Source organism: Salvelinus alpinus, chromosome 14, assembly GCF_045679555.1.
Source record: "Salvelinus alpinus chromosome 14, SLU_Salpinus.1, whole genome shotgun sequence".
NCBI lineage: Eukaryota > Metazoa > Chordata > Actinopteri > Salmoniformes > Salmonidae > Salvelinus > Salvelinus alpinus.
The window spans coordinates 14,786,471-14,804,642 of NC_092099.1; the positions used below are offsets into that span (position 1 = coordinate 14,786,471).

Consider the following 18,172-nt stretch of genomic DNA (forward strand, 5'->3'; position numbering starts at 1 on the left):
AGATGTCTGAAAAAGACAGATCCTTAGGTGGGCGGGGCATGCGCCCTATTAGTGTATGCCGTGAAATACTCAAGTTATGTCACAAGTCAGAGATCTGGCATACTATACATATGAAAACAGCCCAGTTTGAAGGCACCATTGAACTCTAAGTATCTGCCTCTCGCCTTTAACCACACCATTGATCTTTACAGGGAGTTTTATCAGGCTGCAACTCAATGTGTGCTGGCTACCTCTTCCAACCTGACAAACAGTACGATGTATCGTACGACACGGGGGATAAGGCCATCCAGTGTGGACGACACGTAGATATCTTCAAATTCTGGCTCATGTGGAAAGCAAAGGTATGTGCACATATCTCCCCAAGCTTTTGTTCTAATACTAAATCTGTCTATATTATGTTAAGCATATGATAGGGATTGATCTTGGATGCTGATCTTGTACCAGGTAACAAAAAAAAAGACAAATGTTTGATATTCATTCTCTGTCTATGTATATTTCCGCTCCAACAGGGAACAATAGGGTTTGAACACCACATCGACAAGTGCTTGGACCTCTCGCATTATCTCTATACTAAAATCAGGGACCGTGAGGGCTATCAGATGGTGTTCGAGGGAGAGGTGAGATTGATCACACTGCGTTTTCTACTCTGTTTCCAAAGATAGTAATATCTTCCAATGGATTACCCTAAGCACCAGAGATATTGGGAATATCTGATATCCGATGAGTCAGAAGTCATTAACTGAGGTGCCCAAAAGGGCTCTGAGCAACACAATGTAGTGAGGCAGGCCTGCCTGAGGTGGCGCTATGCTTTAGAATCCTCAGTTGAACTCCTTGTGGATTTATGAATTTACAGATGTGGGATCTTAAATTTGACCGGCTTTGTCGGGAGTAAAATAATCATAATATTCACAGAAAAGTGATCATTTCTTACAGGAAATGAGTTTTGATAGGCTATAGTTAAGGTGTATCCTATGGCTCCATTTTGGATACACTTGTATGTCGTTATGGAGACCAATATTGATGTTGTGTAATTTGATTATAGTTTCTTGGGTACTTCTTACCCCTTTTCCTCCACAATTTCATGATATCCAATTGGTAGTTAGAGTCTTGTCCCATCACTGCAACTCCCGTTCAGACTCGAGAGAGGCGAAGGTCGAGAGCCATGCATCTTCCGAAACACGACCCTGCCAAGCCGCACTGCTTCTTGACACACTGCTCGCTTAACCCGGAAGCCAGCCGCACCAATGTGTCGGAAGAAACACCATACAACTGGCAACCGAAGTCAGCGTGCATGCACCCGGCCCGCCACAAGGAGTCGCTAGACCGCAATGGGACATGGACATCTCGGCCGGCTAAACCCTCCCCTAACCCGGATGACGCTGGGCCAATTGTGCGCTGCCTCATGGGTCTCCCAGTCGTGGCTGGCTGCGAAACAGCCTGGGATCAAACCTGGGTCTATAGTGACGCCTCAAACACTGTGATGCTGTGCCACTCGGGAGGCCCCCGATCTTGTGTTATTAAGATATATATAATGGCTGTTGTTGATGTCGGAGTAGTAGGACATTTATTCTGTCTGGTACTTTAAAGAGAACTGTGGGTTTTCAGTGAATTTATGTAAATTACGTGGCTAATTTGAATATCAGCGACAACAGACTAATCAAATTAAGAAACAACATCTGTACCTTACATAGCCTCAGGTCTTTATTTGGCCTCTTACTGAGGTTGGTACTTCTTCTTCAGACCATCCATTGAGTTAAGACACTGACAAACAATGTGGTCTCCGTTTTCTTTCCACAGCCCCAGCACACGAATGTCTGCTTCTGGTACCTTCCGCCAGGCATTCGTGACATGCCCGATGGTCAAGAGAGGCGGGACAGGTTGCATAAGGTAAGGACTCGTCAGCTTTGGTCTATAAAGACTATATTTTGTATTCACATGAGACAGCACTAACCTACTGTATATTTCTCTGATTTGTTCTTGTCTCTAAACCAGGTGGCGCCCAAGATCAAGGCGTTGATGATGGAGTCTGGAACTACCATGGTGGGCTACCAGCCTCAGGGAGACAAGGTCAACTTCTTCCGCATGGTCATCTCCAATCCTGCCGCCACCAGGTCAGATATCGACTTCTTGACCGATGAGATTGAGAGACTGGGGCATGACTTGTAAGGGCCACGCTCAGTAGGAGGATGTTGCCCTTTGACCTTTCCGTCTCAGCTTTGTCATGTCCAGCTCGAAAAAGACCCTGAACTACAGCAAGCTTCATATTCCTGTTGTCTCTTGACCAATCATGTAGGACTTTGAAACTTCAGCTGCTTGTAGGACTTTTTTTAGGTAAGCTGTGATCCGTCTCATGTGTTTCCTGTCTGTTCTGTCTTTTAGCAGTGACTATGCCATTGTTAGATTTAACTATAACTATTGTACAGTATAGCCTACATAAGAGAATACATATTCACATCCTGAGTGACCTTGAGAGATCTTTTTCAGTAGGAGACAGAGCACAATGCAAAGGACCTCATGGCATGGATGTATACAGTATTGTAATATACTGTATATATACAGTATACCTAGATATATACAATATATTATAATGTACTGACTATTGGTGCTGTGTGTTATCCATGTAATTATTAGGCCAGATGCACCATATGAAACACTACATTATATCCTGGCTGCTCTTCCCCTTTCATATTAAGTAGAGGGAATATAACACAGTCATTGTAACAGGTACTGTATTCTGTTGCTGCATTTTTAGAGATAATGAATTTTGTGAAGATTGTGTATAGTATTGTTACATTGCTTTTGTGGCAAATACATATGTCCTAGTTTTTCAGTAACACATGTTCCAATGATTATAAAAACACAAAATATACATATTTAATAGACAAATCACTTTATTTATATCAAGAAAGTATATGTGTGAAATAGTTATCTATTCCATTTGTAATGTGTCCTTACTTATATTTTGAAACAGTACTGTATATTACCCGAATGTTTTGAATAATGATATTAAAGGTATTTTAGTGTATTTGTGAACCAAAGAAGGGTATACTTACAAATATATATATATATAAATACAGCCCTTAATATAACTAATAGATGGATTAAGATATTTCTATAGTAATATGTAACTCAGTCACCACCCTTAACCTTAGTGCATTCTATGTTGGCATTCTATGTTGTGTAAATGTAATATGTCTTTGTGAATCACACTGACTGAATGTTATAACGTCACACGACTAGCTGTGGGAGGGAAGCTGAGCTCCGTCAGCAGATTTGCTGGTGTTTTGTTTAGTGAGAAGCACAATGCTAAACTATCTGGGGAAATATTTGACCCTAGGGACAAAGGATTGTTTCTATTTTAACAGTTGCACACTGTAGAGCGTATACTCTGTTTTGAAGTATTTCACTTCACGAAGGGGGCCATTTAATGAAATATATCTTACCTTTCAAATCTATAAACTATGTCATGGATTTTTTTTTTTTTTTTTTTTTTAAACATGATCCACATGTGCACAGTTTTATCCTGTGAGAATCGACGTGTTGTAAAAGACCAATTGTTTGTCATTGAGATGTTGATTTAAACAAAACAAATGTACAGTTATGATGATGATTCTGTTGTTTGCGTGATAAGATACGTTGAATATGTTCCTCAGTGTGATGGATGTCCCCTGTCGAGGTAGACACTTTCACCTCATACCACGTGCAGCGCATTGCTGTCCTATTTACAGCAGAAACAAAAATCTCAGCTTTAAAAATGTGGGGGCATGTTTTTGCCTGTTCTTTGTTAATGAGGTCCAATGATCATCTGCTACGCATCCGCACTGTTGAAATAAATCTGTGGCTGTGAGTCTGCTCGACTTGAGTGAAATGGCTTGCTGTTTTTCATACCCTACTGTGGTCTTCCTATAGTTCCCTCTGAGGTCCTGTTTTTTGGTGGCTGAAATAAGAAAAGCCTTTAGGTGACAGACCTGCCTTTATGGACTCAGGTCAGCCATGGGGAACAGCAATGATGTGAGAGCAACTTGGAGCTGATTGACCTCAGAAGACACTCGGCCTTTGCTACCCACCATCCATCCGTCATCAGAGGCCAACTGAATGCAGTTATCTCAATGGTGCAGATGCATGTTCAAATACTCCTCATTTACAAAGTATGAATATTTCTGATTGTCCAAAAAATGGAAGTTGCAATTCCACAGTACCAAAATCCAGTATGGTCAGTAGAAATGAACAATTCATGTATCGATTTTTTTCAACCATGGCCAGTGAAATGATAACCCCCCCCCCACTCCCTCAGGCCAAAGATCTGTTATGAGCAAATGTGTGTGTATTTCCAGTGCCTTGTCCAAATTCTCCAAAGAGTCTATGTGATTGCCATTCTCCATTCCTCAAATGAATCACCCTGGAGGGAAGTTTTATTGGCTGATCATCTCACAGCTGAGCTTTGACGAGGCCTTGCCGTGTATTCCCCTCCTCTCATTAATCACACTTTGAAGATATTTATCATAAAAAGCATCACATTGTGCTCCCTTTACATGTTTTTTTAATCTCTCAGAGAAGCCCATTTCAAGGCTCTGCCTGGGTGCATTTTATTTGAATCCAGTCATACAGGAGCCGAGTGTTTCAGTGGTGCAAGGTGAGCTACAACCACCCCTCCCCTGCGAGACACTCCTCTCGGTTTCACCGGTCACTGCCGTGATCATTATGGACGTGATGCCATTGAATGTTTCGTAAAGCAACACAAAATACAAGATTGGAAAAAAATCACATTCATAAGTGGGTAATTGAAATCATAAACCGTTCTTCTTTTCTTTGAATCAAAGTGGGATAAATAAAGTGGTTAGGTTGGTTTGCATCAGTAATGGTGATAATATTGTCTGGGCTTAATTGAACTGATGCATAATTACAGAGCTAATTTGGAAGCAGGTGTCTGAGGCTCTAGAAATAATTGAAGGTTAATGAAAACAAAGGAGCTGTATTAACTGAACCAGCATTTGTATCACCCAATAATTGTCTCCTTTAGTCGTCACAGTCCAGCGACTCAGCAGAGACGAATAGCTTCCCACAGGAAGTTACATTCTCAACCTACACTGGAACATAAATATTAGTCCTTGGACTTCCACACAATGCAAAATGTATCATCTCCAGAGCTATATTAGCATCACCAAGATTGTTTGAACAAAATGTCAATTTTGACTGAAACATGTAAGGGGGAATAATGTTCTAATTTGCATTGTCTTGGAATCACAGCCTTTACACTCATTCTTTTTTTCACGTTAACCAATCACAAACGGTTTGGAACAGCTCTCTGATATGGAGCATAAAAGTCATATTGAATTGTTTTTCATATTGCTCCATCACCTTAACCAACAATCTGTAAGCCCATCAATTCCAATTACAAGCATTATTAAACTTTGATCATGTCCAAAGCAGGCCTTTGAAAATAACAAGCATGGCTGATTTCCTCTCTATTTCCTCAGTCTCTCGGGGTAGACTGTCTATGAACACCAGACTGTGAAATGCCTGCTGTCTGACTGGCCACTAGGATGACCACCCTCCATTTCACACCACAATTACAACTTCTCTGTCCACAACACACTGCCTATGAGGAGATGGTTGTCCTAAAGAGGCTTTAGTTTTCTTGTCCAGTTGAAAATGAAACAAATCCAAGGTTCAATCTGAATTAATCTAGCCGAACCTCTGGTTTTTAATTATGCTATAAATCATTTAGTGGTAGTTTGTCAGAATGTGTCCAGATATAGTATTGGTTTCATCTGCTTGTTATACAATCTTTCCATCGATTTTGTGGGATATTGATATTTATGATGATTTGTGCTTTAGAGAGGTCTTAGATGCAGCCTCTTCCTCCTCACAGCACTGGGAGTTCTCTCTCAGCGGTATCTCTGCACCTCCAGCGTCCTCATGTGGTCACTGAGGTCCCAGATGTTCTGCACACCATGGGGTTCTCCCCCTATCCCCTCTCAGATGTAGAGCTCTCCTCTCATATCTATCCATCAGTCTAGTCATTGGGTTCCTGATGCGCCAGCTCCATCTCCCACCCTGGGGAATCACTGCTTCATTATTTCCCTGATAGATACTGACATTCCCATTGTGCGCGGCTGGTCTAATGAAATGGTGATGATGATATTCACTGGGGCTCATTGCCACGCCACCCCCTTTTTGCACTCTCCCTCTTTCACGCACGCACGCACGCACGCACGCACGCACGCACGCACGCACGCACACACACACACACACACACCATAAATAGCCTTTTAATAATAGACCATATCTTCTTAAATGTTGCTAAAACATGTTTATTTTGATCAACTAAAAAACAAAAGTATTTAACCTTTATTTAACTAGGCAAGTCAGTTAAGAATTTTTATTTTATTTTACAATGACGGCTTACCCTGGCCAAACCCTCCCCTAATAACCCGGACGATGCTGGGCCAATTGTGCGCCGCCCTATGGGACTTGTGCCTGTTATTGACCTCGCTGTTCACTCCCAGCGCAAGGCTTAATTTGTCTTGGCTGAAAGCAAATGTATAAGTGCAAGATGAATAGTGCATTGACAGCAACTTGTTCATTTCTCTGGCTATAGTGTCTGAACCCCTAATGGGGCTCTTGTTAAAGTTGAAAGACCGCTAGTAAATGTCTCTCTTGGACAGTTTCTAAAGGCAATTAACATTTGCCAAGAGCAATTACACTGCAGCCAGGCAGCCTGTATGCTGATTACCACCATGTACTTTAGAGGAACAAGAGGACTGTGATGCAGTGCTCAGCCTCACTCTAACACGGTTCAGTGTTTCTAACATGAGGAGGGCTGACACTGCCAGGGTACTTACTGTGAGCCATGAACTGGCCTGGCAGGGAACACGGCCTCAGTGGTTGAGATGAAAACAATAAACAGTGATAACTGTGTGATAAACATTTCACCAGCATATATACCTGTTCTGACCTGTCAGCTAAACACAGGCTTTTCTCCCTCTCTCTGAGGAATACTTTATCTCTGCCTCCCAGCACAGTATGTCTGTGAGATACAGCTCCTCGAACCACAGTCTCCCCTTTATTTTGACAGTCTTCTCTTCCCCGGGGTACAGAGGATTCATTAAGTTTATGTCATTAAATTACAAACCCGCCGCAGTGCACAAATCAAGTCTTTAAATTTTTTTTTTACACAGGGTCTGATTATGCCTGCAATCACTAAGCTCTGTCAGAATGCGTTTGGAAGGCTCTCATTAGCTTCGCTACTGGACCACAAGCAGAGAGCCAAAGCCAGACAGGAAGGAGATCATGGCAGGCAACCACAGCTCTAGAGGATCCCATTCACCATCATGACAGGCCAGGCCAGGCGGTTGGTGTGGGCAGCCCAGAGAAGAGACAGCTCTTTGCCACGCGGTGCACGCTGAAGGATCAAACATGTGGACTGCCACATTTAACCCAGAGAGGTAATGTTTTTGCTCTGCTTTAAAGAGCATTGTAACCCTTACCGTAACGTAAAATATTGGTCATCTGATCTACACACACATTTTCATGCCCAGATTGTTGCCAGTTCATAAGTAAAATATACTCATTTATTTTACGGGCTTCTGTGTTTAGTGCTAGTATTGACATTCCCAAACTTTTTGGGTCTTCTTCAGTAATATACACCACTAAAATGTTGACTCTTACAAAACATCCAGGTCTGTGTCCTGAAAACTCCCCAGAGGTTGCAGAGTATATTTTACTGTACTGTAAGAATAGATTTTCAGGTACACTAAGAATACTATATTTCCTTGGTCCAGACTTGCAGTGTAAATTACTTGGAGGACTGAATGGGTATAAATCTGTGACAGCCACATAGAGCAGCCCTGAGAGGAATGATGATTGCAGGGACTTAAGGCGTCAGCAAGCTGCTAGTGAAATACTGAGTTTATTTATTTACTTCTAGGAGGATAGTGTCATTGTAGACACTAGACAGAGGATTGTTCACTGCTTAAAAGTAATAGGGACAAATCTGTAATGTCACAAATCTAATACTTTTGCACAATATATAAATCATATGTATAAATAAAATAGTATTACCATAGTACTGAATTCAAGAATTGTAAATGCAGTATGCCCATAAAGGCACACATATTGTATTAATTTCAGTCCAGGAATGCAGATTAAGCATTCTTTCATTCTTACAGTTTGTTATCAGAGTCAGGGCATGTAAGACGTGCAATATGATCAGCAGTAAGACATGCTGATCATATTGCTACCTAAAATACTTGTAGGACAGAATTATTGTTGTCCTCTCAGCCTTGAACGCATTACCCACAGAGACCATTTTCAATATAATGTGTAAAAAACGAGGGCAGATAATAACTCTTTCTAGTTTATGATGGAGTTAGGGCTTTGAAGTGGGGATAACTTGGCCTCAAAATCAGAGCAATAAAGGTATCCTTCCGCTAGGGAGATTTTGTTCCCAGTATGACAAATTGTCCCCCTTATAATGGCAAAAGGCCAGTAAAATTGAACTTTTACAACCACAGAGTTTTGAGGGCTAGCCTAACATAAAGTACAGTAAGCTACTGAATCCTTTTATATATATATATATACTGTATATATATATATATATATCCGTCTTTGTAAGATAAATAATAAGCTTCATTTAAAGTTAATGCATTTGCTTAATCAATGCATTCATGTTTTTACAATACAAATAAAGGTAATTGACTAGATGTATAGGTTTAATATTGATTAGTAAGTCTAATCTCTGATGTTGAGAGATTAACTTCACTATCCACGCAACCCCCTGCATTTGGCATATGTTTATACGGTCCCCCACATTGGTTGATTAATCGCAGCTGTATTATTGTATTAACAAAATCAATGCCTTTCTGCTTTGTTTAATTTCACACCACAACAGGAGTGGAAACAGTTGTTTACCTGTTATAGAATTTCACTCCAACGTATAGGCTACTCAGTCATTTTGTCCACTGCAAGAGGCTGCTGTGGGAAGCTACTCTAGATCAGAGTATGCCTATATCAAGTTGATCACATGGACATTCATCCTGAAGGAACTCCTCTTGATTGATGAGTGGAAGCAAAACCCTGACTAACTTGATTTCAAATGATATGATAAGACCTGCATCACAGAGATATTCAATCATGTATTCATGAATCTGTTTGTGCAACCCACATTCCTTATGATGGTGATCTTCTTCCTCTATAACACCTTATATCCTCTTACCTTAGCCTCGTCCGCTCCTGCTCTGAGATGAGAACCATATGCATGGCTCCTCCCAATGATGGTACTGGACAGCATCATCCAACACCTATGGAATCAACAACCATGTTGGTGTTTTCATTTACAAAGTTTGGGGTGCCGACCCGATGGATAAAGGCGCTGATACAGTTTGCTGAGGAAATCATGACATTTATGTCAGGTCGTTCTGAACAGTTGAACAGTTGACACATTTTTGTCAACTGTTCAACATGAAATTCCTTTCTCCTTCCAAAGAAAGACCTGGAACATGATGGAACATCACGAGACACGTTGATAAGGTTCCACTTGGTATGCCTGTTTTGGGATGATTCCCCAATCATGAGATACAGTGCCTTCAGAAATGATTCATACCACTTGACTTGTTCCACATTTAGTTGTGTTACAGCTTGAATTCAAAATTGATGAAATATATTTTTTAAATGGTCACCCATCTACACACAATATCCCACGATGAAAAAGTAAAAACGTGTTTTTAGACATAATTTGCAAATGTATTGAAAATGAAATACAGAAATATCTAATTTACATAAGTAGTCACACCCCCAAACCAATACATGTTAGAATCACCTTTGGTAGCGATTATGGCTGTGAGTTTTTCTGGGTAAGTCTCTCTAAGAGCTTTGCACTTATTGTACAATATTTGCACATTATTCATTTTTTTTTATTCTTCAAACTCTGTCATGTTGGTTGATGATCAAAACTAGACAACCATTTTCAAGTCTTACCATAGATTTTCAAGCCAATTTAAGTCAAAACTGTAACTGGGCTCTTCAGGAACCTTCAATGTGGTCTTGGTAAGCAATTACAGTGTGTATTTGGCCTTGTGTTTTAGATTATTGTCTTGCTGAAAGGTGGATGTGTCTCCCAGTGTCTGTTGGAAAGCAGAGTGAACCAGGTTTTACTCTAGGAATTTGCCTCCGCTTAGCTCTATTTCTTTTCTTTATATCCCAAAAAAAACTCCCTAGTCCTTGTCGATGACAAGCATATACATAACATAATGCAGGCACCACCAGTCTTGAAAATATACATTGTGGTACTCAGTGATGTGTTGGATTTGCCCCAAACATAATGCTTTCTATTCAAGACATAACGTTTTACTTTAGTGCCTTATTGCAAACAGAATGCATGTTTTGGAATATTTTTATTATGTACAGGCTTCTTTCTTTTCACTTTGTCACTTAGATTAGTATTGTGGAGTAACCATCCTCAGTTTTCTCCTATCAAAGCCATTAAACTCTGTAACTGTTTCAAAGTTACCATTGGACTCATGGTGATATCCCTGAGCGGTTTCCTTCCTCTCCGGCAACTGAGTTAGGAAGGACGCCTGTATCTTTGTAGTGACTGGGTGTATTGATACATCATCCAAAGTGTAATTAATAACTTCACCATGCTCAAAGGGATATTTTTACCCATCTACTGTTGAAGTCGGATGTTTACATACACTTAGGTTGGAGTCATTGAAACTTGTTTTTCAACCACTCCACAATTTCTTGTTAACAAACTATAGTTTTGGCAAGTCGGTTAGGACATCTACTTTGTGCATGACACAAGTAATGTTTCCAACAATTGTTTACAGACAGATTATTTCATTTATAATTCACTGTATCACAATTCCAGTGGGTCAGAAGTTTACATACACTAAGTTGACTGTGCCTTTAAACAGCTTGGAAAATTCCAGAAAATGATGTTATGGCTTTAGAAGCTTCTGATAGGCTAATTGACATAATTTGAGTCAATTGGAGGTGTGCCTGTGGATGTATATCAAGGCCTACCTTCAAACTCAGTGCCTCTTTGCTTGACATCATGGGAAAATGAAAAGAAATCAGCCAAGACCTCAGAAAATAAATTGTAGACCTCCACAAGTCTGGTTCATCCTTGGGCGCAATTTCCAAACGCCTGAAGGTACATCTGTACAAACAATAGTACACAAGTATAAACACCATGGGACCACGCAGGCGTCATACCGCTCAGGAAGGAGACGCGTTCTGTCTCCTAGAGATGAATGTACTTTGGTGTGAAAAGTGCAAATCAATCCCGGAACAACAGCAAAGGACCTTGTGAAGATGCTGGAGGAAACAGGTACAAAAGTATCTATAGCCACAGTAAAACGAGTCCTATATCGACATGACCTGAAAGGCCGTTCAGCAAGGAAGAAGCCACTGCTCCAAAACCGCCATAAAAAAAGTATGAAGTTTGCAACTACACATGGGGACAAAGGTCGTACTTTTTGGAGAAATGTCCTCTGGTCTGATGAAACAAAAATAGAACTGTTTGGCCATAATGACCATCGTTATGTTTGGAGGAAAAAGGGGGAGACTTGCAAGCCAAAGAACACCATCCCAGCCGTGAAACACGGGGTGGCAGCATCATGTTGTGGGGGTGCTTTGCTGCAGGAGGGACTGGTGCACTTCACAAAATAGATGGCATCATGATGAAGGAAAAGGATGTGGATATATTGAAGCAACATCTCAAAACATCAGTCAGGAAGTTAAAGATAGGTCGCAAATGGGTCTTCCAAATGGACAATGACCCTAAGCATACTTCCAAAGTTGTGGCAAAATGGTTTAAGGACAACAAAGTCAAGGTATTGGAGTGGCCATCACAAAGCCCTGACCTCAATCCTATAGAAAATTTGTGGGCAGAACTGAAAAAGCGTGTGCGAGCAAGGAGGCCTACAGACCTGACTCAGTTACACCAGCTCTGTCAGGACGAATGGGCCAAAATTCACCCAACTTATTGTGGGAAGCTTGTGGAAGGCTACCCGAAACGTTTGACCCAATTTAAACTATTTTAAAGGCAATGCTACCAAATACTAATTGAGTGTATGTATACTTCTGACCCACTGGGAATGTGATGAAAGAAATAAAAGCTTAAATAAATCATTCTCACTACTATTATTCTGACATGTCACATTCTTAAAATAAAGTGGTGATCCTAACTGACCTAAGACAGGGAATTTTTACTAGATAAAATTTCAGGAATTGTGAAAAACTGAGTTTAAATATATTTGGCTAAGGTGTATGTAAAGTTCCGACTTCAACTGTACCAATAGGTACCCTTTTTTGCGAGGTACTGGAAAACCTACCTGGTCTTTGTGGTTGAATCTGCATTTGAAATTCACTGCTCAACTGAGGGACCTTACAGATAATTGTATGTGTAGGGTACAGAGATTGGGTAGTCATTCAAAAATCAGGATAAACACCATTATTGCACACAGAGTGAGTCCATGCAACTTATTATGTCGCTTTTTACTCCTGAATGTATTTAGGCTTGCCATAACAAAGGGGTTGAATACTTATTGACTCAAGACATTTAATTAATTTGTAAAAATTCTAAAAACATAATTCCACTTTGACATTATGGGGTATTGTGTGTGGGACAGTAACATCAAAGCTAATTTGAATACATTTTAAATTCTGTCAGTAACACAACAAAATGTTTAAAAAGTCTATGGGTGTGAATAGTTTCTGAAGGCACTGTAGACATAATAGCATACACTGCTTTCTATAGCTATACTGTCCCATTCTAAAACATGGAAAATAGCCAATGCAAGGTGATTTAACATTATACACCCTTCACATTACATTGTTTTTTCTTTAGAGTGACCTTAAATAACCATCAAATAAGAGCATCAAAATTTGTATAAATGCATAGCCTACTAAACTGCTGAGAAGGAGTCTTTCCTGAGTTACTTTTTTGTTTTCTTTGTAACTTTTCATAACACACACATTCGTTTGATTAACTGGATAAAAAAAGTATTAAAAAAAACACAATGAACTGAACACACAAAAAAGCCACAAAGTTTTAGCACCTTGTGTTTTTGACAATGCCAGAAACCAAAGACAGTACAGTATGAAGATAAGCAGAAACTGCTTATCCAATAGAAATTCTCGATCACGCTTGTATGCGATGTCATGGCGACGTTGGCAAGCTTAGCGCATGCGCAGAATCACGTCAACGGTTGTCTTGCGCCAAAAGAGCGTGTGCAAACAGTCAAATCAAAGCCCCTCCTTCAATATAAAGTTGTTTTTGACGAAAATGAAAACATTTCAGTTTGTCAATTTCACGAGGTTGGAGTAATAACATGTTCAACTACTTAAGATTGGTTCGAATCTAAGTTGTGCTTTTAGTTTTCGAGAAAATGAACAACTAAGGAACAATGTTATGGGAACAACTTATGTTATTGATCTCTCAAACCCCAAACCTCGGCCTGCTTGGTCTGCTTGGCAAGCGTTCCCGGAAGACTCACGTTGTTGCGTCTCTGGGTTTAGAAACTCTCTTGCAGTGTACCGGAAGTGTTGCTATGTAGGCAATTTTGCCTATCTTTCCCATCGTTCCGGAAACAGAGGGAAATAAAAGCTACTGTGGCTAGCCAGCCAATCGCAGTTTCACCACAAAAATATCCAGGGTTTGAGGAGACATGGGGGGAGCACAGAGCATCGAAATACCTGGAGGAGGATCCGAAGGTTATCACGTCCTCAGAGTATGGATATTTGCTAGCACACGGGGTCATATGCTAAACCATGCTGTAACTGGGATAGCTGATAATGGAAACAACACAGAAATGCTTGTCAACAGACTGAATGATGTTGCGGCCTTCTGATTGCTGTAGCCTGTCAGTGTGTATTTTAGGGGCTTCCTATGAGCAATTCACAACATGTTTGCTGTTCAGAAAACAAACTATGTGTAGTCTAACCAAGTAAACAGAGCAATGTCTGACAACTTGCTAGCTGATTTGGCTAGCTAACTAGATTGCAAGCCAGCCATGAAGCTAGGCCATCACTTGACTTGAGGAACCGGTCCGTCAATGTGCAGTGACGTGTGTGATGTCCTTTCAATCCAGAACACATTTGTTGTTTCATTGAACGTTTCAAGGCAATAATATGAATAAGCCATGTGCAAACTTCATGTCTCAATTTGCAGGTGCAAGAGAACTCCCCTGGTCATCTTGCAGGATTGGAACCATTCTTTGACTTTATTATTTCCATCAGTGACACAAGATTGGTAAGCTGTCATTTCTCAAATGCTCTACCTCCTGTATCTGTCAGATCCCTTGCAGCTCAAATGTTTTCAAAGCCAGGGATACAAGACAACCAATAGGTGGACTAACTTTGTTTACAGGTGTTGCACTTTAACATGGTTGTGACTAGACAGTTACATCCAGAAGTTACTTTTTGTAGCAGGTTAGGAGAGCATTTTACCTAACCCTTTTCCTAACCTAATAATCCTAATCCTGCTACATTCATTCTCCTAACCTGCTGTGTAAGATCTCCTAACCTGCTACGAAAAAGTCACGTCTGGTCGTAGCTTTATACCACCTAGTCAAAACCCATTCAAATCTGCTAACGTCTTCACTCTTGTCAGAACAAAGATAATGACACATTAAAAGACTTGCTGAAGGTGAACGTGGAGAAACCCATCAAGATGCTGGTATACAGCAGCAAGACACTTGAGCTGAGGGAGACAACAGTCACACCCAGCAACATGTGGGGAGGCCAGGGGCTGCTGGGTGTCAGCATCCGATTCTGCAGCTTCGAAGGAGCCAATGAGAATGTGTGGCATGTTTTGGTGAGCGACTCGCCTTGCAGTTTAGAGCTGTGGACATGAATGAATGTAAAACTGGAAACGCCATGATTGTGTAGCTTAATCATGATGTGAAGACTTCTACACCTGCATTGCTTGCTGTTTGGGGTTTTAGGCTGGGTTTCTGTACAGCACTTTGAGATATCAGCTGATGTAAGAAGGGCTATATAAATACATTTGATTTGATTTCAGTAATCCGAGTGCATATATTTACAATATCGATCTGTATTCTATTTCTTGTCCTCAGGAAGTGGAGCCAAATTCTCCTGCAGCCCTGGCTGGTTTGAGACCACTCACTGACTACATCATAGGTGCAGACACTGTCATGAACGAGGTGTGTGGAATGCCTTTCTTTAGTGACAATTCAATGATGTTCTCCCTACACTAAACTGTTGATGATGATGATTGATATAGTGTTTGACTTTGTCTTCCCCGCAGTCTGAAGATCTCTTCTCCCTCATTGAAACTCATGAAGGGAAAGGGCTTAAGTTGTATGTGTATAACACGGACACGGACAACTGTCGGGAGGTGGTCATTACTCCAAACTCTGAATGGGGTGGAGAGGGCAGGTAATGGCATTGACATTTGTTGTTAATTCATTTAGCTGATGTGCCTATAGGCAGGCAGGTAGCACAGTTACTCTCTCTGCCCTTCTTCAGCCTAGGTTGTGGGATTGGCTATGGCTACCTGCACAGGATACCCACACAGCCATTTGAAGAGGGTAAGAAGATCAGTTTCCCTGGACAGATTCCAAGTGAACCAGTTTCCCCACTCAAGGATGGCTTCACAGAGGTAAGACATTTTTGTAAATGACCAACTTCTTTTCACTCATACCTGCCAGTCACATGAGGGAATTTATGTACTATGAGAATATTCTACAGCACTAGGTGTTGATCCCAGTTTTAATTTGTTCCTCAGGTTCAGCTCTCTGCTGTCAGTCCTCAACCTGCGGTGCCTTCTGCTCCTACTGGGTTGAAACAAAATCTCTCTGACCTGTCAATCAGCTCAGCTCCTCTCACTGTCCCGAACGCTCTACATACAGGTATGCTAGGTATCATTACTCTTCATTTAGATGAATATTGCATACTGACTTTATATCACCATGTAAGAGATTAGTATTCTAGGCGGTGTCAGAGGAAGGCCCCAAAAATGTTCAGACTCCAGTCCCCCAAGTCAAATGGCCACCCGGACTATTTATATTGACACCCCCATCCTTTGTTTTTACACTGCTGCTAATCGCTGTTTATTATCTATGCATAGACACTTTACCCCTACCTACATGTACAATTACGACTAACCTGTACCCCCGCACATTGACTCGCTACCGGTACCCCCTGTATATAGCCTCGTTATTTTTATTCTGTGTTTTTATTTTTTAAATTATTTTCTTAACTCTATTTTTCTCGAACTGCATTGTTGGTTAAGGGCTTGTAAGTAAGCATTTCATGGTAAGGTCTACACCTGTTGTATTCGGCGCATGTGACAAATAAAATTCGATTTTATTACAATGGATTGTCTTTGTCCAAGGAGTGCCTACTATGCCACTGTTGCCTAGCCAAGTCGGCCCCCTGTTAAGCACTGTACCTCCAGTCCTCCCTGCTACCACGTTACCAGGTACGCACCAGACACGGTTCTAGTTTGGTAACAATATTATGCTGCATGTATAATTTGCATGTGGCTTTGTGTATTTCATTAAATTCATATTTCCTGCACAGGTCTAATGTCGTTACCCGGAGGACTACCTCCCCTTCCCAACCTGCCAAATTTGAATTTCACTTTGCCAGACTTCGGCACTGTATCGTTACCAGGTATTGGAGGGATGCCACCAGCAGGTAATGTCAATGTTTTGAAGATTCTTTGATGTTTTTTTAAAGCTGTTTATTTGAATACTACTTTCAGTAATATTTCTGTATTGCTGAAACATTCCACCTGTGTTCCTCAGGTTTCCCTCCATTGGCCCCTCTTCCTCCCCTAAATCTAGCCATGCTCAACTCCCAGCTGCCACTGGTCCCAGGGGTCACTCTGCCTCCATCTCAGTTCACTCTTCCACCTGCAAATGTCAAAGTCTCCTATGAGCAGAGACCTGCCCTCATCCCGGACACAAAATCCTCCAGCGCCCCAGTGGTCATTGACAAATTGACAGAAACACTCCTCCCTACACCAGTGGCCTCCTTTGAACCAACAGAAGCGACCTCTGAGTCCTCCTAACAGAGAACCATCTACCAACAAGCTCTACTATCTTTAAAACTCAACAATCTGGAAACACTTGTGGTTGTATTACTGAAACTATGGTTGTGCCCCTAATTCTCCACTTTGTTCCAAAAGTGTGTATACTTCCTGTCATGGATTTACAAGCTCTGGATTGGTGTAATCATTGGCGAGTGTTTTTCTCCCCCCCTTAAATCCATCATGGGAAGGGTGGAGAATCAGGATGTAGCCATAGTTGTTGAAACAGCAAGGGTCCTCAGAAGGATGGGAGAATTGTGAGACCCACTTTAGTAAATTGATACTGCATTACAAGCTAAGGGCTCTATTCAATCCGTGTCGCAGAAGTTCGGCTTTAGTGTGATTGAAATTGAAAGGCAATGTTCCCGTATTCACAGTAGATGCTGCATATGTGAGCTCAAAGCAGCAATCAGCAGTAGAAACAAAGCATGCTCCCTGCCCGTTTTGGTAAAACGCTGAGGGATATGTAACCACTCAAATTCATAGAGCTATGATGCAAAAATGTGTTTACAAACATTGGTGTAAAACAAGCTTATATTTTGGGTCATGGACAGTTGAACTCAGCTCATGAACCATTTGTTATATTCTTCATAAATTCTAATTGCAGAAGTTAACACTTCAGCTTGTCCTAAAACACTTAATATGAAAAGTGTGTAATTGAACCATCCCTTGATTAAATGATGTATTTTGTCTGGGTGTGAAAATGACTGCTTTACTTTTGAAAACCACAGGGTGTCAGTGTAGGACCAATGAAAGGAATCTACTTGGGTGGATTGTTCATTGTGCACTTACCAAGTTCGAAGAGTACATGTTGGGACAAACTTTACATGCAAATGAAACTCGTGTTGCATGATTCATCACCCTGTAGGCCTAATGCACATGTCTATTGAGCCCTTCAGCATTTTGTTTTTAAGATGGTCAGTGGAACAGAATATATTGGTGCAACAGCTTATCAAGAATACTGGTTGCTAGCATTAGACCCAAAGCAAGCCTGTTTTATTGGGCAGTGTAACTCCATACCTGCAAATAACCTGAAGGTCAGCATCTGGTCTCAGATGCCTGACTACAGCGACAAGGAGTACTCATCCTACTTTGATCTTCCCCTCAGTT

General features: G+C 41.0%; 2 protein-coding genes across 11 annotated transcripts in view; both read left to right on the forward strand.

The window, feature by feature from the left end:
- LOC139538482 (glutamate decarboxylase 1-like) overlaps window positions 1-3,862 on the forward strand; it is a 31,652-nt gene extending 27,790 nt beyond the window's left edge. For all 7 annotated transcript variants that reach the window (XM_071340571.1, XM_071340573.1, XM_071340567.1 and 4 more), the window contains 4 exons: window positions 192-341; window positions 510-617; window positions 1,798-1,887; window positions 1,993-3,862. In XM_071340571.1, the coding sequence (XP_071196672.1) occupies window positions 192-341; window positions 510-617; window positions 1,798-1,887; window positions 1,993-2,166 (522 nt within the window). In that variant the 3' untranslated portion in view covers window positions 2,167-3,862. The remainder of the gene's footprint in view (window positions 1-191; window positions 342-509; window positions 618-1,797; window positions 1,888-1,992) is intronic.
- A 9,677-nt stretch (window positions 3,863-13,539) lies between these two features.
- On the forward strand, window positions 13,540-17,752 carry LOC139538486 (Golgi reassembly-stacking protein 2-like). Of its 4 annotated transcripts, none has more exons than XM_071340579.1 (10): window positions 13,540-13,736; window positions 14,177-14,257; window positions 14,618-14,821; window positions 15,084-15,170; window positions 15,275-15,405; window positions 15,496-15,628; window positions 15,755-15,878; window positions 16,364-16,450; window positions 16,552-16,668; window positions 16,779-17,752. In XM_071340579.1, the coding sequence occupies exons 1-10, from the start codon at window positions 13,674-13,676 to the stop codon at window positions 17,042-17,044; spliced, it is 1,293 nt and encodes a 430-aa protein (XP_071196680.1). In that variant the 5' UTR covers window positions 13,540-13,673; the 3' UTR covers window positions 17,045-17,752. The 4 variants fall into 4 exon arrangements, with proteins under 4 accessions (XP_071196680.1, XP_071196678.1, XP_071196677.1 ...); XM_071340577.1 differs by having other exon boundaries at window positions 13,545-13,736; window positions 15,251-15,405; window positions 16,367-16,450; XM_071340576.1 differs by having other exon boundaries at window positions 13,546-13,736; window positions 15,251-15,405.
- Window positions 17,753-18,172: the final 420 nt, after the last annotated feature.